The sequence below is a fragment of the Cyanistes caeruleus genome, chromosome 22 (genome assembly GCF_971803275.1).
Source record: "Cyanistes caeruleus chromosome 22, bCyaCae1.hap1.1, whole genome shotgun sequence".
NCBI classification, from domain to species: domain Eukaryota; kingdom Metazoa; phylum Chordata; class Aves; order Passeriformes; family Paridae; genus Cyanistes; species Cyanistes caeruleus.
The window spans coordinates 3,928,743-3,952,281 of record NC_141722.1 but is presented as its reverse complement, the minus strand read 5'-3'; the positions used below and the strand labels follow the sequence as shown (position 1 = coordinate 3,952,281).

At 54.2% G+C, this 23,539-nt stretch overlaps 1 protein-coding gene and 1 long non-coding RNA gene across 2 annotated transcripts in view; both read left to right on the top strand.

Annotated features, from left to right (window-relative positions):
* Window positions 1-10,353: 10,353 nt before the first annotated feature.
* Window positions 10,354-23,539, top strand: part of AJAP1 (adherens junctions associated protein 1) — a 37,466-nt gene continuing 24,280 nt past the window's right edge. Inside the window, exon 1 of the mRNA XM_086860437.1 lies at window positions 10,354-10,479. Within this exon, the coding sequence (XP_086716563.1) occupies window positions 10,451-10,479 (29 nt within the window). The 5' untranslated portion in view covers window positions 10,354-10,450. The remainder of the gene's footprint in view (window positions 10,480-23,539) is intronic.
* Window positions 20,868-23,146, top strand: LOC111938611 (uncharacterized). Its single transcript, XR_002869030.2, has 3 exons — window positions 20,868-21,900; window positions 22,534-22,687; window positions 22,984-23,146. It is a non-coding gene; the product is annotated as an uncharacterized LOC111938611 (long non-coding RNA).

Genomic DNA, 23,539 nt, shown 5'->3' with positions numbered 1-23,539 from the left:
CTTGAGGCTTCTGTTTATAGATGTTGTGTTAACAAATGAGCCAAGTGATATTCTGGCTGCTCCCAGGTACATCTAATTCCCAAACCATAATGGAGCTGTTCCTGGTCCTGGGTCACTAATGCTGATAGTGTCAGCCTCTGTGTCTGGTCCTGGGCACATGAAATTCGTGTTCTTCTGACAAGGTGCAAAGTAAAACCCCTCGGAAGCCATTTCCCACAGCAGTTTTTTGAAGAGGCAGAAGAGGAGCTCAGGGACCAATTAATGATGGCTAATTGCCTCTTGCCTCCTTGCCCAGGTCCATGCCCTCAGGAGGAGGGAGCTGACACTGCCTGGTGGTGGCTGAGCTGCTGGGGGGGTGGGTTAATCCCCTTTTATGAAGTTTGAGATCCCAGCTTTGTAGTAAATCCAGTGTTTCAGGAGGTGAAATGCCACTGCCTTTTAAAAGCAGCGTTAAACCTCCCTAGACAGGTCATGGCAGGTCCTGGCCGGGAGAAAAGCCCAGAGAAGCCAGGCAGCAGGAGGGGATGTTTGTGCCATAAGGCAGTCCTGAGGCCGTGCAGGGAAGCAAACATGACCTAATGGGGATCAGTTGGTTTGCAGCAGGACCTTGGCTGCAGCAGATTCTATTTCCAGCAGCATCGAGCTTCCCTCACTTCTGAGGCCCTCCAGCCTGTGGGATGTCTTTTTTCCCCTCAGTATTCAAGTGCTGGCACAGTCTCTGGCTGCTGGCCCTGCGGGTACCGGGGGATGAATGAGGGCAGTTGGAACACAAGGGAAATAACAGCTTACTTTTATTGTGAGATAAAGAAATGGAGACAAGGCAGGAGTGGAGAAGGGCTTAAATAAAACTGTGCATCTCAGGCTGGAGGCAGTGGAAAGCAGCAGGGAAGAGGCAGGAGATGCCATGGGCATCTCCAGGCTGGTGAACAGATCCTACCCATCTGTCTGTCTGTCTGTCTGCAGCCTTAGCCCGTGCTGCCAGCACCTCAAAGCCTCTGCCACTGACTCCAGGAGCAAGTGGGTATCCTTTGGAGAAAAACATTGGGAACCTGACCCCCCTGCCCTGCCCTGTCCTCCCCACTGCTTTCCTTCCCTAGTTGCTGTTCACCTGGGGGAAAAAAGAAAAAAAAAGAAAAAAAAAGAAAAAAAAAAAAAAAAAAAAAAAAAAAAAAAAAAAAAAAAGAGAGAGAAGAAATTTTGAAAAAAGTGTTAAGTGCTTTGTTTGTGGAATAGCCCTAATATTTAGGCTTTTCTCCTAAACTCATTTCGTTTGTTATTCTCCTGGGAGTATTTCCTCTCTGCCTTGAAATCAGCAAGTGTATCCAGCAGCAGGAGCAGGGTGGATGAGGAACAGGAGGACATGCAGAGGTTTTCCCTGGCTGTTCTGGCTCCCCAGAGCCCTGCAGAGGGTGGGATGTTGGCTGTCACCTCTCCATCCACCCTGCCCGGTGGGTGCAGGGGCAGAGGAGCCCAGGAGCCTCGTGGGATGGTCAGGATGCTGCTGGAACAGCTGGTGCCTGGGAGTGCTCTGGAGAGAGCAGTGGGGGACTGAGGAGAAGTCGTGTCCTTCTGCCAGAGGACAGTGCCAGCACAAGCAGTGACGTGCCAGGGGACATTGCCCACCCTGGGAGCCAGGCAGGGCCACCCTCGCTGGCACAGGGAGCTGCTGGGGGGCTGCAGTGCCAGGGTTTTACCCTTGAGCTCTTGTTTTGCTGTTGTTCTCTGGAGCAAGACACCTTCTCTTCCCACAAACAAAGCCATAAATCCTGGTGCAAGCAGGCTTCACAGGGAGAAAAAGTGAAGCTGGGATGACAGCGCCAGGGAGTTGTGTGAGGAGGTAAATTACTTGAAATATTGCTGAAAACTTCCATGCCGTAAATATAGTTCTGATCCCAGCTAATCAATCATCACAATTATTCTATAAATAAGGGAAAGGTTGGCTGTGTGGTACCAGACTTTTTTCCACAGGCCTCTGGAGCAAATTTGTTAGCATCTTAAAATAAACTATTTGCTCCAGGTAGTTTGTTTGTTCTCTCCAGGCTGCATCATCCTCTCATTCATTTTTCATCACCTTAGGATTGGTCATTGGGAATCTTTTAGTGCTTTTTTCCCTGCCTGGGTCTCGCAAAGGGATGCTGCAAGGAGCAGGTTTAAAAAGCAGCCAGACAAAACACGTGCAGGCGGGTCTCAGCCCAGAGCTCTCCCCCCCAGCTCCTCCCAGTGCTCATGCTTAGGAAGCCTCTGTTTAATGTCTTTTCCACACGGCTATAAACTCACAACAGGCCATTTTTTCCCTTTTATAGATCAGCATTACTAATTTATTGGCAGTTTACTATTTGGAAATGTTCTCATATAAATTAATGGGAAGGTGATATTACACCTGAGTCCCTGGGGGAGGAGAAAGCCAAACAAACACACAGTCCCAGCGCTGAAGGAATGGCAGCATGTTAAATCACCCCTTTGCTCTGCAGAGGCCGTCGTTCCAAGGGCAGAGCTTGGCTCTGGCTCCTCCAGGGTTCCCACAGACCCCATCCTGAGGATTCAGCCTGGTTCCAGGGTGCACAGGTTTGCATTCTCTGCTCTCCACATAATTTGCTTCTCTCCAGCTCCTAGGACCACCTGATCCTCCTTCCTAACTGTGCTTTCCATAGCGCTTTCCAGGTGTGCAGGCATCCCCAGCCACTTCAGCAGGGATTTAATTACATGCCAGAGGAAGAGGCACCCGGCTCAGACAGCTCCAGTCGCCGCTGTGAAGCATCAGCATCCAGAGCAAATCCGTGCAATTGTGTCAGTGAAATGGGATAAAACTGGCTAAACCCAGACAAATCAGTACTGGGGAGGGGGTGAGGAGACACACTACATGGTGGGGCAGGGGGAGGAGGAGGGAGTTTTTCAGAAGCATGAGCCATTATTAAAGACTGATCCTCCATCCCATTCACTTCAGGAGCAAAAATGGAAGTTTTCTGCCCCAGTAAGACATCTCCTGCTTGTTAGAAGGTTCCCCAGTCCCAGGAGCATCCCACAGCAAGATCAGAGCTGGAGAAGGGCTGAGTTCTGCAGCTGCTGGGGTGTCCTGCAGTGTCCCACACACAGGGCAGGACACAAAGCCACTCAGCTGAAGGGGAACACCGTGTTCACTGACACGCTCCTTTTATTTTATCAAACTATTGCTATTTATGAGGAAAGCTTATTGAGTTAAATCACTTCTCCTGCAGTAATATAAAAATGCTGCAACTCGGGAATGCTGACAGGAGGGAGAGCCAGGCTCACTTTTCTTGCTGAGCAGACGAGGAACAGGAATGATTATTTTGTATCGCTTTACAAAAGAGACCTTCTTGTAATATACCTGCTGTGCATTGATAAATAGCACCAGCAGATAATAAGGGCCTTGGGCAAGGAGCAAGGAAGAAAAAAGGCTTTCCAGCATGTGAACACAAATGCTTTAAATGTGAACTAAATTGGCCTGATCATTCCTCAGATTTGCAGAATTAAACCGTGCCCAATTGTCAGCATCACTGAGATTGATGAGACAAATACAGCCAAAGCAAAGGGAATCTATAACAGCCCTGCTAGAGATGCTTGCAGGGTTTAAGAGCCACACACTGTTCATGAAACCCAGTGCTATAATCTCATCCCCCTCCAAGCCACCTCCCAGCAATGGGGAGCTGGGAAAGTTCATCAGCCAGGAGGGCAGGATGAGGACACTGGTGCTGGAGTTGGAGATAAGCTGAGCTTAGTGTCAGACCTCTGCTCTTACAAAAACCTCTTTGCATGGGAACTGCAGGGCTCAACCTGTGGGTCCTGTGCATCCCATCGAGGTGAAACCCCAAAATTCAGCACAGATAAGGGTCCTAGGAAGCAGGATAGGTTTCTTTACTTCAGCCTGTGCAGCACACCAGGATGGGATTAGTTTTCATTTCCCTGTGACAGCTCCTCTCCTTCACAGGGCAAAGGAGACCTTTGCTTCAGCTTCACTTCTCCAGGTTGTTAACATCTCCCAGCTGGCAGCCACTGTGAAGGAGAGGTGCCTCGCTTGCAGCAGCTCAATGGAAAACCTGGGGAAACCATGGCAATGCTGAGGCCAGTGTCACCCTTCTAATGACGCCAAGGATTTCTCAGCAGAGGTAACAAAGGCAGGTACTTCTCCTGCTGGTGAAAGCACCGCTCCCAGGTTCCTGCAAGTGCTGTTTCTTAGGCACCTGTTTTTGACCCCAGACAGTGCTCCCGGTGTCTCCATCCCCTCTCTCATCCTCCTGGGCTCTCCAGACTGTGCTTGGGCCCCCTGGGCTCTCAATTCCTTGCCTGACAACCCTGGCTCTGCAGCTCACGTGCCAGAGATGAATCCAGCCGAGCACTGCCTGTCTTCCATCAAAACAAAAGGTACCCGAGGACAGCGTGCAGGGTGGGCAGCTGGATTCCTGCTGCCTGTGCTGAAGGTGATTAAGATGCTCACTCATCTGTCCTCGGGGTCCTGATTCAGCCAAGGCTTTGCAGCCTGGCCAAGGAAGCCAGTGAGTGACAGATGACTGATTTGAGCTCATTCCTATCAGCCCTCACTCCTATCAGCTCCCATCACAATGCTGGAAGAGTGGCAGAGCCTGAACAGTTCCACGGACACAGTCCTGGACCTGCCTTCAGGATTCTTGTACCTGGAGTTATCTCACAGGAGGAGTGTGTCCCCACCCCACACACAGGCACGCTGAGGATCGTGGTGTCCCACACTGCCCTCAGCTCAACCAGGGGCTCATAAATTTCTTAAGCCAGAGCTGGAAATAAGAGTGTAGGAGAACCTCAGGGCTGCTCCTGAATACCAAGAAGAGGGAGCACTGAGCTCCCTGCTCAGCTCCAAGGACAAAGCGTTCCCCAGCTCCATCCCCACCCAGCAGCCTGTGGCTGGCTCCTACGGGACCTGCAGGCAGTTAAGGGTGAGGACCAGAACCTGGGCGAGCTCTGGGGCTGTCAGAGCCGGAGCTTTTGGGGCTTTGGCTGACTCTGGGGCTGGAGGAGGGGGATGCAGGGGCAGGCATGTTCCCTGCTGTCATTAGGTCCCGAGGCTTTAGCGCAGTTCTGCTGCCGGGCTGCTAAGTCAGGGCTTCACGCTTTCTAATTTTTTCTTTTGTCTTGCATACACACACGAGACAGATTTTGCTTCCACAAGGGATATTTATAGGACATATGTTGGAGCTTGAAGAAGCTGATTAGCGATGTTTAGCTTGAAAAGGGAAGAAACTGCATGAGAGCAGCCTGACCAGACAATTACTACACAAGATGTGACTTTTGGGGAGCAGCTCTGTGAGAGACTGAAATGTTGAAGGTTACTGACTTGAACAATGCACCATTTTCAAAGCATCAGGTGCCAGGTTTGCAGCCCACAGCTGAAAGGGAAGAAGGGAAGGTTTTGGGAGTGTGGTAGCTAAACTTCTGATTTGCATAAGAGCAGCCTAGGTTCAGAGGGGGTCACCACAGGACAGTGACCACACCAAACCAATCTTTGTTTGGCAACAAGCTGGGTTTGGAGCCAGAAAAAGGAAAAGGCTGCTAAGAAGCAGATCCTACAAGGTGTGATAATGTTTTTTTAATCAGGGTAATGTCCTCCCTTGCATGAAGCTCAGGTATAGAATTCTGCCTCCCCAGGGGAAGGTATCAGGATATCCACACATAGGCCTGAGGGTCTTCATTCCTGCTCTGGGGGCTTAGCTACAGGTGCATGAGAAGCAGCTGTTGTGTCTTAAAAAGAGAAATAAATCATCAAAGACCCCCAAAGTCCCCATTCCAAAGTCCCCCACAGACTCATTCCTGGGGCCTTCCACCAGAGGACTGCTCAAGACCCACGGTGTTGCGACACTCAGCGTAAAACTTCCATCAGGGGAGGTACCTGGGCATTCCCACCTGAACCCGAGCCTATATTAACACATTGAACTCTGGCATTTGTGGGCTTTCCCCACCCCCAGCAGATCAAGACTGAGACCACCCCTTCAAACAACAGACATCTAAACAGCAACAATCAAGTCTTGTCTCTGGATCCCCAGGTGCTGAATCTTTCCACTATCTACTCTTATCCCTTCTTTCTCTCTCTTTTTCCTTATATATTTTCTTAAGTGTATCTTTATGCTTTCATATTGCTATATTTTTATTAATGATAACCAAAATGGGTTCATATCCCCTTTCCATTGCAACCAAGTGTTTTAAAATAAGCCTCTCATACATATATACATATAAAAGCCCTGGTCATTCAGTGTTGTTTCACTCTGATTTGCCCCAAGGGGCCTATTAACAAGAACCCCATTTTCAACTCCCTCCCTCCCTCACTGGGCCCCAGCCTGAGACCTCTGGGCTCCTGGAGCTGGGGATGTGAGGTGGGCTCTGCCTCCCCTCCTTGGGGAAGGACTCTGGGGACAGAGGCAGCACACCTCCCTGGAAAAGTGAGCTGTGGCTGCAGAGCTGGCTGACACCTCCAGGCAGGCAGTCCCCACAGCTGAGAGGCTCTGGGGGTTTGGATGATTCTTCTGGGCTTGCAGGATGGAATCCCATCCAGCTTTTCCCCATCCCACTCTCGTGCCTCTTTCCAGGGGTCCTTTGATTCTCTTTCAGAGGGTTCAGCATGCCAGGTGGGACCTGTGCCTTGCTAGTCGATCTTAGCCCATTAGAGGAGTTTGGGGCTGTGGGGGATGCTTTCTGAAGGGAATGCAAGTCTCAAGAGAGCTGCTCAGTGTATAAAATCCCTGGGGTGACCTATTCCCTGTCAGCACTGGTCTGAAAAACGAAAGGACGATGCTACAAGGAGGCAGAAATTGCATTATACTCCTCTGTGCTTCACAAGCTCCAAGTAACACTTCTGCTTCTCCCGTATGAAAGGAAAATGGGTAATGACAACCTACTTCTACTGAAGAGACAATTTTCACTCCTCCTTGGCAAGTGTAGCTGGGGCAGTGTCTTTCTCTCCACTCAGAGGCAAATTAACAGGTTTTGCACACAACACGGTGGTGAAGTGCAGCACAGCTGGCAACGCTCCCCTGCTGTGCTTCACAGCACCCTTGGGGTGCCCACACCTGGCCCAGCTCAGGTGGGTGGGTGAACACACAGGGGCTCTTAGGGACAACCTGGGAAGTGCAGACCCGATTGCAGGGAAAAACCCTCTTTTCTCCCCAAACACAGATCTGTGTGAGCATCTGTGCCCCACAGCACAGCAGCCAGCCCCAGTCAGCGCCTGCAGCTTTGCACCAGCATCAGGAACTTTATCGGAGCGATGACTGAGAAGAACAAGTTAGACAAATGAATTCGCTAATGACTTCCTTCCCTCCTCCTTAAATGGGGGGATAATTCATGGTTCCCGCAGCGGGCTGCTCCATCGCCTGCCCGTGGCAGGCGGCCCCGGCAGCGCTGCTGAGATGAGCGAGACAAAGGGGGCCAAGATTGCCGAGTGGCACCGCCCGCCTTTTCCAACACCACGAAAAAAGCTGTGCTGGCTGCTTTCGGGAGGCACAGGGAATGCTGCACGTGTCGCTGGGCCGGGGACAGGCAGGGCTCTCCGAAGGGCAGCAAGGATGCACACACTGCGGCCAGGTATCTCCCTCCCTGTGAGCTTTCTGCTCCAAACCTCACAAACTAGCCCTGAGCCCAAATAATTGCCTGCATTTAAAGCTTTGTCTGCACACCTGCTTTGATACTGTCGAAAACCTCAGCTCTCCTTTGATCTCTTTTGTTTCTGGAAGCTTCTGGCCGGTGATGATGCAATGTGGAATTGAAGCCAGAAGGTTGAGAAGAGGCTCAGGGCCAGAGGAAGGCTGATGATGAGGGCATGGGGCCTTTCCATGCTTGCAGTCACTTGCCTGACCAAGGTGTATAGACTATTACAGATTTTTATAGCAAAAAATTCAGAAGCTCATCCCGCACTGCCAGGCCCCAGATCCCCAGCATGATCCTCCCTGCAATCGCCCACCAGCTCCACGCCTTTGGCACAAATGGGGAAATAATATTTTTTTAAGTGGGGCTGAGTTAAGAGGATTTGTTTGAGATACAAGATAGCTCTCATTAACGTTTGCTCGTTTGGGTTTATTTAAGCCTTAATTGATTGTCTTTTACTTAACTGCGTTCCAGTATCTCTCTCAGCCTCTTAAGAGACAATCACATGCTCTTCCCTTCTTCTTGCTCAAGATCTTTCATGTTAGTGAGCTGGGTCTAATGGCTGATAAAGTCCATGGGTTTGCAGTAAAGCTGAGCTTTCTCTTTCAAGTCCCTGCACATGCAGCCCCCAGAAAGGTGTGCCCAGGTGAACCCTGAGTTTTGTTACCTCTCTGTGCCGAAGCTGCCTTAATCAGCAGCTGTGAGCATTGTGATCATGGGATTTTTTGTAATGAACACCCTGGGGCTCGAGGCTTCTTCCCCCCAGAGGCAGACTTGACAGAGTTACAGCCAGTCTGTAACTGGCCTTGCTCAGAAGGTGAGGAGGGGACAGTCGGATTTGAGGCACCACCAAAGGTGGCATTCACCCGTGGCTGTGAGGGAACCAAGCCCTCACCACTCTGACAGGCGAGGATTGTGCTTAGTGAAAACCAAACACTGCCTGGCCATTATTTAGGTACTTTTGTAGGATTGGTTCTGCCTGGGCTGGGGTGGGAGACATCTGTTCCCCAGGCAGCTGCCACCTCCCAGGACAAGCTGGTCCACAGTTCAGCCCCCAGCATTTCATCCTTCCTACATGAGGTTGGTTCTGACCAGGAATCCAGCTCTGAGCAACGTGGGGATTTGGATGCTGAACTACAGCACTTCTAGCAGCAGCTGGAGCCGATCCAGCGGGGGCACACAGGAGGAGCAGGGGCTGGCAGTGTCCAAGGGACAGCACTGACCTCCCATTCAGCTGCCCTGCTCATAGGAGGCTTCTTCCCTCTGAGGATTAAGTTTCTCTGGAGGCAGAAAAGAAACCCAGTGAGTCAGAAAGGTAGCAGAGAGACTCATCTCTACACAAGCCTTGCTTTGTGCTGTGACTGTTCAGAGCCGAGCAAGACGTGGTCACTGGCGTGCCCCTTCCTTGCAGGTGGTTTGTCCCTGTGAAGGGACACCCGGCAGTGCTGGCTCTGTGCACAGCCGTTCTCCTCCTCACTTGTAGGCAGGAGCAGCTTTGAAGAATCTATCCCCAAATGCACACAAAAACTTATTTTATTGCAGCAACTGAACAGAAAGGCAGCTCGGCTTTTGAGAGACACACTTTTCTTACAGTACACCAGGAATAATGTCGCTCCTTACTGGCAGCACCCCCGGAAAGAGAGAAAACGCATCAGGCTCTGATGAAACACCTCCCAAAATAACCAGCGCCTCTCCCCGCACGCTCCCCTTTGTGCTCGGCTGTCTTTGGGCGAGCACGGAGCACGAAAGGCACTTCCAGCCGAAGGGAATTCGGTGGTGGCTGCGTATCTCTGGGTGCGGGGGCCCGAGGCGGCGGTGGCGGATCCGCGCTCCCGCCGGCCCGACATTGTACCTGCGGGCCAGCTGTGCAGATCGGGATGGAAACTCTCCCAGGGTTGGCTCGGGAGCAGGATGCCCGCTCCGGGAGCAGGATGCCCGCTCGGCCGGCTGGTGGAGCCCGCTGCAGAAGCAGCCGGGCCCGCTCCACCGGGCAGCGGGCCGGGGCTCCCCGGGTCTGCAGAACTGCGGGGTACCCCCCGCCCCGCCCGCAAAGCACGGATTGAACCCGCACTCCCCTGCTGCCCGCTGGGCAGGGACGGGCCGTACGGGACACCGGGGCTCCGCGCGGCGATACCGCGGAGCTGCTGGGCCAGTGCCCATCGGCGGAGCGGGGGCTTCGATCCCCGGGGCCGCTGGCGAGCGCCTGCTCGCGGGGTCCGGGGAAAGAAGCTCTCCAGCGGGGGAAACGGCTGCCGGAGTCGGCGTCCCGGGGAGGGACGGGCCCTTCTCCGCCGGGGTCCCGGCGCTGCCCGGCGATCCCAACGGAGACGGAGTCGGAACCGGGTCCGGGTGCCGAGCCGGGTCCACCCCCGCTCGGCCGCGGCGCGGAGGGGCCGCGCTCCGCCCCCGCCTCCGCCCCGCGCAACTTCCCCGCGCCGCGGCCCCCCGCCCCCGCCCCGCGGGTGCGCGCAGAGACGCGCGCACCCAGCCCCGCCGCGCCGAGCCGCGCCGAGCCGAGCCCCGGTGAACCGCGCCGAGCCGAGCCCCGGTGAACCGCGCCGAGCCGAGCCCCGGTGAACCGCGCCGAGCCGCACCGAGCCGCGCATGGGGCGCGCAGCCTCCGCGGGAGCGCAGCTGCCCCGCCGGCGCTGAGGGGCCGGAGCACCGGAGCACAGAGCCCCGTCCTCGCCGCCGCCGCCGGGCATGCCCGCCCCGCCGGCCGCCGCCTGCCCCGCCGCTGAGCGCCGCCGCGGGCGCGGGGCGGCGCGCCCGGATGGAGCGCTGAGGCGCTGAGCCCCGCCGGGCCGGGCCGGGCCGAGACGTGACGATGTGGATGCGACGGCTCCCGGGAAGCAGGTAGGACCGGGGAGCGATGGCTCCGCGGGGCAGCGCTTGGGGCATCCCGCCGCCGGGCGCGCTCGGGGAGCGGCGGAGTTAAACCATGAACTTGGAGTGCGGAGCGGGGAGAGGACTGGGGAGCGGAGCGGGCTGCGGGATGGGGAGCGGAGCGCGGAGCGCGCGGTGCAGCCGGCGGCTGCCGGCGCCCGGGGAGGCGGCCGGTCCGCGCTCCGCGCGGTGCCGGGCTCCCCCCACCCGGTTCCCTCCGCCCCGCTCGCCCGCCCTGCCCAGGAGATGGATCCGCGGTCAGCGTCCCCTCGCCGGCTGCTCGCTCCCCCCTGGACGCCCCGGCGGGGGCCGCTCGGGGGAAGGGGCTGGGGGGGCGTCCGGGACGCGGGCGGATGGATGGATAGACGGGTGGATGAATGGATGGACGGATAGATGGATGGATGTGTTTGGGAGATTAATCGAGAATTGCAAAGCAGAGGAGACGGAGGCAAAGTGTTACGTAACACATTTTCATTACCGCTGCGAAGTCATCTGAGCCGAAATCTTGTTATTTCCATGGTGCTGTGGCTGGAGAGCCCTGGCCCCGGCCCCTGCCTGTGTGCGGCCCCGGAGCACAGTGTTACCTGGGTTTTAGTGGTTTGAGCCCATCTCAGTGGAATCGAGTGAAAGCAGCAGTGGGTTAAACAAGTGAGACCCTAAGGAGAAGTGAAATCCACGATCTGTTTCGTTCTCCCCGACCCGGTTTTGTATTTGCGAAGTCCTGGCTTTGAGCGGTTGTGTTGGGCAGGGGTCAGACCTCAAACGTCCCTGCAACCGAGCGGGACGGTGGTTCCGGCACATCACCTGCTGCTGGGGAGAGGGGTCCCGAGCGGCCTCCCCACTCCCGCAGCTCGCAGCGGGCCCTGTGGCTGCTCCCCGGGGAGCAGGACTGGGTGGGCAGGGGAGCTGCGGGGTGAGCGGATGGGTGGGTGCAGCCCCCACCGGCAGCCCTACCCCACGCAGCACCTCGGGGAGCCCATCAGCCCGCGCCGCCCCCCGCGCCCCTGCGCTCTGGCAGAACATGGCTGCAGCTTGGGGACACGGAGGGAGGCGGGCAGGGCCCCCCGAAACCACGGACAGCGAGTGCTGATGCGAGGAGCCTTTGTCCGCCCCCCGTGGGAATCGCTGCAGGCTTTGTCCCTCTGCCCGGGCTGTGGACGGAGTCCTGGAGGGTGAAACCTGAACTGAGGTTTTGTCTGTGCTGAGCAGCTGGGGGAGGCCCTTGGCCTCTCTGTTACACTCCCGTGCCGCGCCGCATATTCCAGAGGCACGTGGAGAGCCGGCTTCCAATGCCCCCCGTCCTTGTCCCGTGCCTCTGAGTGCTGCACCCCGACAGTCCGGGCACACGAGCACCTTCACACTGCCGCCGGAGATGTCTGTCCATCCTTCAGCCCAGGGTGCGCTGCTGCGTGTGGGAAGGACAGAGTCTGTGGTGATGTAGTGACCTTAGGAATTCCTCCCGGCGAAAGCACCTGAGGGTTTTCTCAGGGTGCCACGCGTTTGGATTTATTTCGTGTCAGGTGAAAAGCCCAGTGGAACTGGAGGGCCGTTTCCCAAGGCTGGCGCGGCAGAAGGCTGTAATCCTGGGAACAGAGGACGCCCTCTGCTTTGTTATTTTTGAGGAGAGTTTAGCAATGGAAACAGGAGCCCTCTGCTTGCTTCCCTCCTCGATTCATTCGCCTTGCGAATTTCTGTGCTGTGCATCCTGGATCCCCAGCACCAGGCTGTCCTTTCTGCCACCTCATCAGCTGCCAGTCCCTCCGTGTTTTATTTTTAATAAGAGATAACTTTACTGCTAACCTTGCCTGCTGCTCTCCCTTCTCTCTTACTCTAATTGCTTCTGGCTTTATTTCTGACATTTCCCATGTCATTTCTCCTCATTTTCTCGAAGACTACTAGAAAAATAGCTCCAGGAGAGGCACTGGAGCTTTGCAGCGCCCGTTTCACCCCGCGCAGCCTCTGCCTGGAGCGGCTGCCTGCGGCGGGGAGATGCTGCCGTGCTGCTCCTTTCAAGTCGGATCCCTTTTGCCCGGGGCGGTGGCAGTGCCTGACCTCGCAGTGAGCTGCGCTCCTCTGCCGGAGAGGGCAGGACCCGTGCAATGCACTGCTCGGAATTATTCGCTTCCTGCGAAGGGGAGCTGCCGCTCCGCTTCGGAGCGGGGCTGAGCAAGCAGCGCTGCCCTGAAAGCCCCTGTGAAGTCCCAGGGATGCTCCAGCCTCGCTCTGCTCTTGGCAGGTGTGGGTGCTGCGGGGCAAAATCTGTTTTTTGGGGAGGTGGCAGTGGCTCTGTCACTCCCTGAGTGTGCACAGACATACGTGTGCGGGCACATGCCTGCGTCAGTGCCTGCGCCCGCCTGCGAGGGCACGGCAGCTTTCTGCAGCGTGCCAGCCTTCCAGCGCTGCCGAGGACTTCCCCTCCATAGCTATGAATATAATGTTTTAAACAATATGCCACAGTTTTTACAGCATTGAGCTCCGGAGTGATTTGCAGTAGGAGTAAAACCACCGTTTGCAATTTCTCGGCGATTGTATAAAACAACTCATTAAAAGCATACATCCCTGCACATTGGCTCCGTGGAAACTTTATGGGCCTTGTAGTTACTGCCAAAGCAAACATTTTCCATGAATTTCACTCATCAGGTTCACACTGTCAAATGTAGATTCAGCCGCTCGTCAAAGATGCAAGCCTTGCAGTCTGGGAAGTAATGAGAGCAGTAAGCAGTGGGAGTTAATGGCCTCCACTGAGGAGTCCTTACTCATCCTGCATCCACACAGGGGCTGAGCTGGCTGCTCCCGGGTGGATTGATTGCCACAGAAATTCATCTGGTGTCACTGGCTTTGATACTTAACAGCCACAATAATGCTTGAATAAACCCCACGTTTATGCAGCGGTTCGTACCTCCATGATGGCAGCAATTTCCCAGATGAGGCAAGGGGAGCGGCGCAGGGCTTCGGCAGCTGCATCCCAGAGCATGAATAACTGTTGTAATAACACCAGAGCCACCACCTTGTCATTGTGGTGTCTCCAGAGGGGTGGCAAGTGGGAGTTGTTGTGGTGCTACCACTTGGCCAGGATGCTTGGTGGCTGCCCTGTGTGGCATCTCTGTGCCAGCCCTCCACAGACTGGACACAGGACAGGTGAGCTGCCGGCCCAGCTGCCCCTGGGCCAGAGCACCACAGCTTGTCTCTGCCGTAGGTAGTGGTCATCTGCTGGAAAGTGTTGCTAACGTTCCTTCAGAGTTCAGCCTGTAACAGGGAGGGGCAGCCAGGCAGAGAACAGCTCTCCAACCTTGTTCCCACTTCCCTCACCCAATCTGATCTCAGGCTCTCCCAGTATGCCTTATTTACCTCAGTGTCTGTAGGTATGCATGGACACAGGACAGTGGTGAGTGCTGCAGGCAGCTCCCAAGGACAGCTCCATAGGGTGTGAATAAGCCACGGGACTTCCAGCAGATCTGAGGTTTGTTTTGAAAATGCATGTATGCCTAAGCCTTTAAATATAGCTAATGGGAGAAGGACTGGGAGGAAAGATTACCGAGATTACAGGAACCCCATTGTGCTGAGCAGGAGGAGCAGGAGCTCCTCTGCTCTGGGCTGTGGTGCCTGTTGCTCTCCTTGAGGGCTGGTGGTGACCGAGTGGGCAACAGAAGTTCAAGCCCAACCGAGTTTGGGTTTGACAGCAGCACTCTTCTAGCAGGATGATTCCTGGAGGCTGAGTGTGTTGGGTGAGATCACTGGATGGTATGACATTGTCGGTGCTTTCACCCCCTCCTTTAAAACAAAGGGGGTTTACTTCTGTTCTTCCTTCCATCCTTCCTCCCTTCCATCTTCCTTCCCTACCACGTTGGCTGGTGCTGCTGGGAGGGGGTTCCTGGCCAAGGCCAGCATCCCAGCAGTCACTATGGGTTATGCACGACTGTTCCAAACCTGCTTGTTTGGCCCCTCCTTGCCTTGGCTCACTGTTTTCATCAGAGCGATTTTTTTTTTCACTAAAAAGAACATTAAACTTTGGACCTGAAGTGACTCCTTAAAAATGGAATTTGAGTTGATATGAATATTTCCTGTGGCTCTTCTTACTGGGACTTGCACCTACAGACTTTGATAGCTTATATAATTTCCTGTGATGGAGATGTACTTCATCTAATTTCACTTGGAAATGCATTGATTAAATCAGAACTGCTGAGAGATTTAAACTGAGTCTCAGTGGCCTGAACTTAACCGTGGGAGGTTTACCTGCCTTCATCCTTCAACATTAATTTGGTTTTATGAGGATTCCTTGTGAAATGAGGTTTTGTCTTCAGCTGAATCTCTTCTGCTTTCTGGGTTTATCAGTTGCTTTCTCTGGCCTCAGCAGCTCTGCAAGGCGAAGCTGCACTAAAGCCTCCGTTCAGTGCAGTGCTGAGCTTCTTCACTGGGGACATGGTGTGGACCGATGGGCATTTTGGCTCCATCACCCCCCAGTGCTCTTTAAACTCTGCCCAAGCTGGAGGCAAAGCACCCACATTGCCTGTGGTGTGGTGGCAGGGCTGAGTGTTGTGTAGTGCGGTGCTCATGTGGGGCCAGGGATGCTGGGTGTGATGCTCTGGGAGCAGGGTGGAGACCCCAAGTGCAGCTGTGCGGAGTGTCCTCCCATCAGTGCTGAGAGATTTGGCATTTATAGACTCAAGCAACACTGAGAAAAGGATGAACAGCCCAGCTTGGCTGGAGGTGGATGAGCAGCTCCATGGAGATGAGCAGGGGTGGGGTCGGCAGGCGCTGGGTGCCTGGGGCAGGAGGCCAGAGCACCCAATTGGACTCGCCTGAGGCCTTATAAAAATAAATAAAGCCAGTCATTCACAAAGTGCTCATTTCCAACTCCGATCTGCAAAATGTCTCCTTGTGACTTGGAAATGATGCGTGGGCAGGAGATGCGCTTTGACATGCGATGATTTTTGTTGAAGTTTGCTCTGAAGGTCTTTCTCGGCAGCTCCACTTTCCTGGCAGTGCTGGAGCATCCCAGGGGCACTGTCCCCGCTGCCAATGGCTGCTGTGTCCCCACGAGCCAGAGCCATTGGGAGCAGAAGCTGTTCCCTGGCACAGCATCTCTGTGGGTATGGAAAGGACTCTTCAGCTCCTGCTGCAGAAGCTGGCAGGGAGGAGAAGCAGCGCCTTGGCTGCAGAGCTGCTCCAGACCCTGGCTGAAGCATCCACAGGATGAGGCTTAGCTGTGGCGAGGCGGGAGCGGTGAAGCTTTGCTGGCCTGGCTGCGATGCCAGCGCTGCCAGCTCCACTGACTTCCAAATAAAGGCTGAGCAGAAGCTGCTTCAAAAACAACACGTAGCCTGGGAGCGGCAAGGCGCTTCCTTCAGGAGGCAAGTCTGGATGCTTGAGGTGGAAAAACTGGAGCTCACCAGAGGGCACGTGCCCTAGCACAGGAGAAGCCTGGAGATGGGGATGTGCTGGTGCAGGGGTGACCGTGTGCCGCAGGACACCGGCAACACAGCACCGCGCCGTGCCACACAGGAGAGCGGATTTGTGGCTTTCAGCTACAGCTCGGTGAGAATTGATGGCTCCTGTCCACGAGGGTATTGGCCATGCCTCGTCTGCAGCATCCTGGGACGGTCAGGAGAAATTCCAGCTATGTTTTATAGCCCTAGAGATGGGGAATGTGGCTGCATGAGGAGCTGTGTAGAGCTGCTGTGCTCAGTGTGGGAAGGCTGGGGACTCGCTGCTCAGCAGCAGCAGTGTTCAAGGTGCCGGTAAGAGCAAACGCCGCTAATTGATGTTGCCACTTGACTGCACGCCATTCAGGTTGAAGATGTGACAAGGTTGGGGGCAGCCCAGGTTGTCCCCCCTGGGAATTGCCTGCCTAGCAAGCACAAGCACAGACGGCTTCCTCAGGGACGTGTTCCGTAATTGCCCGAGTCCCGTGTGTGACCCCAGCCCTGCCCCGTTGCCTGCGATAGCATCTCTGCTCTCTTTGCAGGACTCGAGTAATGAAGCATCAGTTAATTGACATGGACGAGGCCATCCACTTAAGGACCCACCGGAACGTGGGTGATGAATGCCAGGAGATGAAGCTGCACATCCCGCTGGGAGCGTGGCTGGCTCTGCCTCTTCCCGGCCAGAGCCAAAGCTTGGCTGAGTCCTCAGCAGTGGGGTGTTTATGTAGGGAAAGTGTGACCACTCCGGATGCCTGCAAGTGTTATTTTAGGAAGAACTTCCAAAATGAATCAAGCTTTTTTCTACAAGTATCTGTCATTCATGGGTTTTCTTACAAAGTTTTTCATGGAAAGGATGAGTTATTCATCTTCTTGTTTTTTGTCTTTGTAAAAAGCTCTACTTTAGCATCATCTGACATGACATTCTCTGGGTTCCTGTCAAAGTGACATATCCTCTGGCAAAATCAATTTTGCTAATTTTGAGGGGACGAGGATGGAAGTAAGGCTGCTGGCACAGGTGCCTTTGAAGGAAGTTGAGATACTGAGGGATGCAAGTCAACCCCTGCTGCAAACCCGTTGGAGATAATACTGCAAAAGTTTAATCTCTCCTGAAAAGGGGATTACTGTTTTTTTTTCAAATGGGATGCAGAGCACAGTGATCCCTGACACACTGGCTGTTGGGCTGTGAGGGGATGCTGTGCCCACAATGGCACAGTGTTTTTGAGGTCCTAGAAGCAAATCTTCACCGTCACTTCGATCCACAAGGATTTTGCCATGGCTGTAGTGGGAGAGCCTGTGAGCTGCCTGGTTGCTGTATGCACAGTGAGATGGCCATGCCAGGGAGAAAGGCTCTTCTCCATGGCAAAGAAATTGCTTGGTGCTAAAAGGGATTTAAAACTCTCTGTGACAGGATCAAGAGTCTTTGCCCCAGAGTTCATTCCCGCTGCCTTTGCTTTCTATTTTAGCTTGGCTTTTTCATCATCTTTTTGGGCTGTTCTTTCTCCATGCTGAGTGTCACGCTGACCCTTCTCTGGCAGCAGGATGTCCCTGTGGTGGGGCTGGGCAGAGCTGGTGCTGTCTCAGGAGCCAGGGGGGCTGGGGGCTCCCCAGGACCACCAGCCAGAGCCTCGGCTGGGCAATGCAGTGCCCTGCACTGAGCTCCCAGCTCCTGTGCCTTGGCTTTCTCCAGGCTTCCCTACTGACGTTTCACACCTTCAAAGAGAGCTCTGGTGCTCCATTTTTTCCTATTGTATTTTTTGCTCCATAAAAGCCATCTGTTCCTCTTTCTGCTTTCAGAGTCTTCGTTCCTCTCATCTTCTCCATTTCTGTTAGAGTTTATGGAGCTTTTGAAATTATTGACGTGTTCCCTGTGTTCATTCCTGAGGATGGCTGCTGAGGTTTCTGGGCAGGCTGTGCATCTCTGGGCTGCTGGGGACTCCCCAGGAGAGAGACACATTTGGATCTGTCACTGCAGGCTGAATTGAGAGCAGCTCCATCCGGAGACTGTGGTGCTGGAGTGAAGACCTGAGTTAGTTGGACTTCCCTGTGTGGACATCCAGCCTTTGCCAAGGGGACGGATTGGCTGGGCCCTGTGCTGGTCATCCAGATGCATCCAATGCTTGTCTTTGCTCCTGGGAAAGCGGAGCACTTTGGGAGGTCATAATTTAAAATCCCATTGTGAGGTATTTTCTCCCTGGGTGTGCTCCATGGTTGGAGGTGTTTCCCGTTGATGTGGATACCACAGTGGGCTCTGATACACAGCTCCTGCGAATACACATTGTGTTACAAAGACACCACAGACCTCTTTTAATTGTTTTGTTTTAAAGCTTGTTAAGCTGCTACTTTAGATGTACTGAGCCAACTTATTTTTTTTAGATCAAAGCATTTCCTGCATGCATTGTAATGACACCCTTGAGCACATTAATTTAGAAAATACGATCAGTGCTGGGTTATTTATCTGGAAAGCAGTGGGGTTAAAGGGCAGCATAAGCCGTAGCTTTGTGCCACAGTTCTCCTCTCTGTAGGTCCTTCAGTGCCCAGGGCTGAGTTGACTAAGTTGCTATCACTTAGAATCGCTTTGTGGATATGCATTCAGAGGAACAAAACCCTTCATGAGGCTCTGGCTCTGGTCTGGGATCTGGCAGGACTATTGCCATCCCGTTGGGGAGAGCCTCGCTTCTGCCATGCCATCCCCTTCAACAGTGCTGGACATTGCATCCTGCTTGGACATGCCACTGCAAGCCTTTTATGCAAGGGGGAGGCCTGATCATCCTGCAGTTGGTTGTACAGGGGGCAGATGTGTGGCAATGGAAGAAGATTCATGAGCAAAGCAGGGAAAGCAGGAATTCCTCCGATGGTGGCTGTGGGGAAGTACACTGTCCTGCCTGTGCCTGTGTCCACAGCAGGGAGCCACTCAGCTCAGCCGGTGGCCTTATTTATTGTGGGCAGCATTAACACCAGTGATGATCTCTGAGCTCTGGTTTTAACACATGTCACAGTCCTGTTCCCTCAGCAGACTGATTTTGGTACGTGGGAGAGTGTTTTCCACTGCTGTGATGGGGATGGGGAAGGCAGCACCGTCTTGTGTGCCAGGACCTCCTTGGTCACTGTCATGATATAAAGCCCGGGCAGCAATTCTGTGGTGTGCATGAGGAGATGGAATACATGAGGAGGTTTAGGTAGAAGCTAAAATAAGGAGGGAAAGCCTTGATTTCCTTAGGTTTATGGATTGTTTTTAATATCAGCAAGAGCAGAGCTTGAGACTGTGGCTCTGCTACAAGATTTTGGTGGATCTGGAAATCTGAAACTTCCCAGCAAGTTGTGTCTGAGCTGGAGCTCTTGCTGCTGCCTGGTCCCAGCGCTGGTGCGGAACTCAAGGGGGGGACGAGTGGGGTAAGTTGGCGACAGGTGCCAGTTTGGGCTGGAAAGCCAGTGCTCACAAACCTCCTTTATCCGGGAGGGACAAAAGCCGAGTGTTATCGCTGCTGGGTTGATGAAACACCCCACTGTCCAGCCCTGCCACACTAAATGCACGCAGTGTTTGCTGGCTGGGGCGGCCGGGCGGCGGTGGGGGAAGCGACAGCCATGCTGTGCCCGCTGAGGGGGATGCTCCACACTGTGTTTGCTGGGAGGGATGCTCCAGTGGTACCCACACTGTGTTTGCTGGGAGGGATGCTCCAGTGGTACCCACACTGTGTTTGCTGGGAGGGATGCTCCAGTGGTACCCACACTGTGTTTGCTGGGAGGGATGCTCCAGTGGTACCCACACTGTGTTTGCTGGGAGGGATGCTCCAGTGGTACCCACACTGTGTTTGCTGGGAGGGATGCTCCAGTGGTACCCACACTGTGTTTGCTGGGAGGGATGCTCCAGTGGTACCCACACTGTGTTTGCTGGGAGGGATGCTCCAGTGGTACCCACACTGTGTTTCCTGGGAGGGATGCTCTAGTGGTATCCACACTGTGTTTGCTGGGAGGGATGCTCTGTGTTGACCCCCTTGGGGAGCACTCAAGGCAGTTCATCCCCTGGCTTGGCTGGGACATGTCACACCACGCCATGCAGATGAACCTGCAGCACTCTGAGTCCTCCCAGGGGAGCCAGACTGGGCTCAGAGCTCCTGCTGCCCAAGTGGTGGCCGGTAAACTACCAAGCACTGGTATTGCACAGAAATTTGCAAGAGACGTGTTTTTGTCTGAAGATGCATGCAAACTTTTGGGCTTCCCACCCTTCAGGATTTTCAAATCCTGTTTGAAATAATCCCCGAACACCAGGAAGAACTCTCTCAAGCAGATGTCCTTGCTCTCTCTAAAGCAAGATAAGCCAGGCTGACTGTAATGGACAGTGTTGGCCAGCTCACTGTAGCTCTCACACTCATCCTCAGGCTGGCTGGAGGCACTGGGCCTTTTGTCCTGTCAGTGTCTTTTAAAATATTTAAGATAACCAAACTTGTAACTCAGAGTTAAAGGTTGGCTCAACTTTGGAAGCAACTAGGCACAGCTCTTGCCTCCGCAGCGATGCCACATGTGCCTGGCCTCTGCCTGCTCCTTTCTACTCTTCCCCACACTGCTCTGCCAGATCCTGACTCTTTCTGTGGTGTGGGTGCGGGGTACATCGGAGAGGTCCTGCGCTGGTGGGCTCCAGGTGCCTGCACTGGGGCTTTGCCCTTCCTCTGCCGCTGGCGAAGGACGGGCCTGGAGGCGAGAGCAGCCGGGGCTGCATGCTGCGGAGCCAAAGCTGTGCGCTGACGGCGTTGGCAGGGGCTGCACCTCCCGCATCAGCACATTGGCTGATGGTACCGCTGGGTATTAATTATGCCTTCCGCACTCGCGGCTATTCAAATGGTAAAATTGTTTATTTGCAGCTGGGTGAGCTCAAGGCAGAGGCAGAAGAGTGAGTGGCTCCCCCCTGCCATGGCCACCCTCCTGCCCCCCCTCTCACGACTCCCCAAGCACAGCCAGGGATGGATCCGGCTGCCTCCATCTTGGCATTTCCATCCTGGGGGGACCCATGGCTTCCCAGCCCCACCCATCCCCTTTCTGCCCCGTTTTCCCAGGGAAGTGGATGTTTGCTGTCTGCCTGGCCGCAGCAGCGTGGCAGGGAGGATTCAACCTATTTCACCCTCTGCTGATTTCCCTCCATGATAAATCCCATCCCCTCCGCTGCGGGAAGCGGCATCAGTTTAATTACTTGTGGGGAGAAGGGGGCAGCGGAGGAACTTAGGACTTGTTTTAAATATCACTTTTATTAGCAGGTAATCCTGAAGCTCAGGACTGTAATATAGATAGGTAGTGATGTGGCACATTTAATTTACTTAGGTGCTACTGTGTGTCAGCCTTTGTGCCGTAAGTCCCAGTCCTGGCTTTAAAGAGCTTGGCAGCCATATTTTCACAAATTTATAATTATCTGGGAAAAAGCTGGGGCTACAGATGGAGCAGTGGGTTGTATGTTTCCAATTCCCATTGTGTCTGGGATCAGAAAAACTCATCCCATGGCAGAACATGGCTCAGGAGAGAGGTCTCCATGGTGTGCTGATGCCTGGGGTGTGGGGTAGGCCATAGTGGACACCATGTGGGAGTGGTCCCCAAGGTCACCTGCTGATCCTATGTCAAAACTCGCCACGTGCCTTTTGGCACTCATCCATGCTGCCCTCACATGGGATGGTGCATCTCCTCCCAGCCCAGCCCTGGGGAGAGTCCTGGTCCAGCCCAGAGTGCAGAACAGCAGTGCTCCATTTCCATGGTGATGGTTGGTAGTGTGACAACAAAGGACAGTCGCTGCACTGCAGGGATCATCACACAGGACAGCGGGATGGAGAGGAGAGCGGCTGCGGCGGCGGCTGCAGTCCCCACCTCAGAGAGGACACACAATCCCAGGCCAAGTATCTGCCAGTGAAGTTTTCCCCTCTTCTCCCTGCTCCAGTGTGAAAGTCACCCGCTGGGATGCAGCGGCCTCATTCTATTCCGTATGGAGCCAGTGAGTTCCTGCACGTACTCTCATAACCTGCCCCGCTCTGAATGCCTTTGTAGGACACACAGACCCGCTGCCAAGGATGCTTTTCCTAGAGCATGGTGCCTGCTTTCCTGCTTTGTCTTGCCTGGGTCAAGGAAACATCACCCCAACTCTCTGACCACGGCTCCTGCTCCAGGCATGCACAGGAATACCTCTGTCCCTGCTTCACTTGGTGTTCGGAGATATGGGATGCTCAGGGTTCATAAATCACCCCAACAAGGACATAACCTTGATTATTCCCTGTGCAATACCAATAGATTACCTAACAGGGGGCACAGAATGGAAGAATGGCTCCATTTGTATAATTCTGCATTAAAAATCAGCCTATTCTACAGTTAATGCTCCTGTGAAGTGTCTCCACAGGCACGGGAGAAAGGGGCTGATGCTGGAGAGCAAAAAAGGACCTTATGAAAGGGACTGCACTTGAGTGAGCCTTTGAGGCTTTGGGGAAGTGGGTTAGTGCTGACGGGTGGTGTTTTGATGTTTGTCAGAGCCGTGATCCCAGTTAATTTTCAGACACATTACCAGAGGCGGGGGGGCAGGGTTGGTTCTGGGAGCACAGCAGGTGCACTGGAATAATCCATGTCCTGTCGGCAGTGTCAGGGTTGCCTGAGGTGCTGCCACCCCTGAGGGTTCCCAGGACTGGGGCAGGCGTTGTTCTGTCCCACTCCATGCTGGATGCTCCTGCTTTCCCTCCCTGCACGTGGAGTTCGGTGGGAGCAGCCAAGTTTCCCCACTGCCGAGGACCATGGTGAGCTCTTGCCCTTCAGCATCCTTGAAATTAATCTCTCCCTCAACTGCCAACTGTCCTCCTCTTCAAAGCACAGGGCTGCACCTGGAAAAATTCAGGAAGGGGTTTCATACAGGGGAGGACTCTGAAAGGTGTGTTGGGCAGCGAGGCTGTGGTGGCTCCAGTGCAGCACCCACTGTTCCATCACCTTTGGAACCAGGATGGGCTTGGATGGGCTCAGGAAATAGTTCTGGAGTGCCTGATCCATGGCATTAGCCCAGCAGTTTCCTTGAAATCTGCTCTCATGTTTCTTTCAGGTAAATATTTGTAGGAGTTCCATTTCCTGTGTGCGAGCACGGCCGCCTCACCATTCATGCAGCCGAGGGAGCGGATTTGTGACTGGTGGGAGCCAAGGCCTCGGATGAGGAGATCAAGGACAGGATTTCATTTTCTCAAATACATCCACTCCACATTTCTTTATCTAACCCTCTTTCAGAGTTTTATTGAGTTTTTCCTGGAGTTTGAACAGTATTTTGGGATAACATTCCCATTCACCTCCAAGATGGGAAAAGAAGTAATGTGAAAATTGCCCACGCTCCTCAAATTTCCTTGCAAAATAGGTTGTGTGTGCTTGTAGGGGGGTGAGGGAGAACCAAAGCCCTGATTCTCGAGTGAGGAGCGTAACCACAGCTCTGCCTGATGCATCCCTCTGGCCGACGTGTGCCTCCAGCCAGGGCTGGCTCCGTGCTCCCAAACTGAGGCAGATGGATGCAGTGTGTGGTTCTGGATGATGTGTTCCTTCCCCTGTGCCAGAGCCCTCCACCCCGCCCTGCTGTCCCCGAGGAGCAGCTCGTGCCGTTGGAGAGGTGTTTG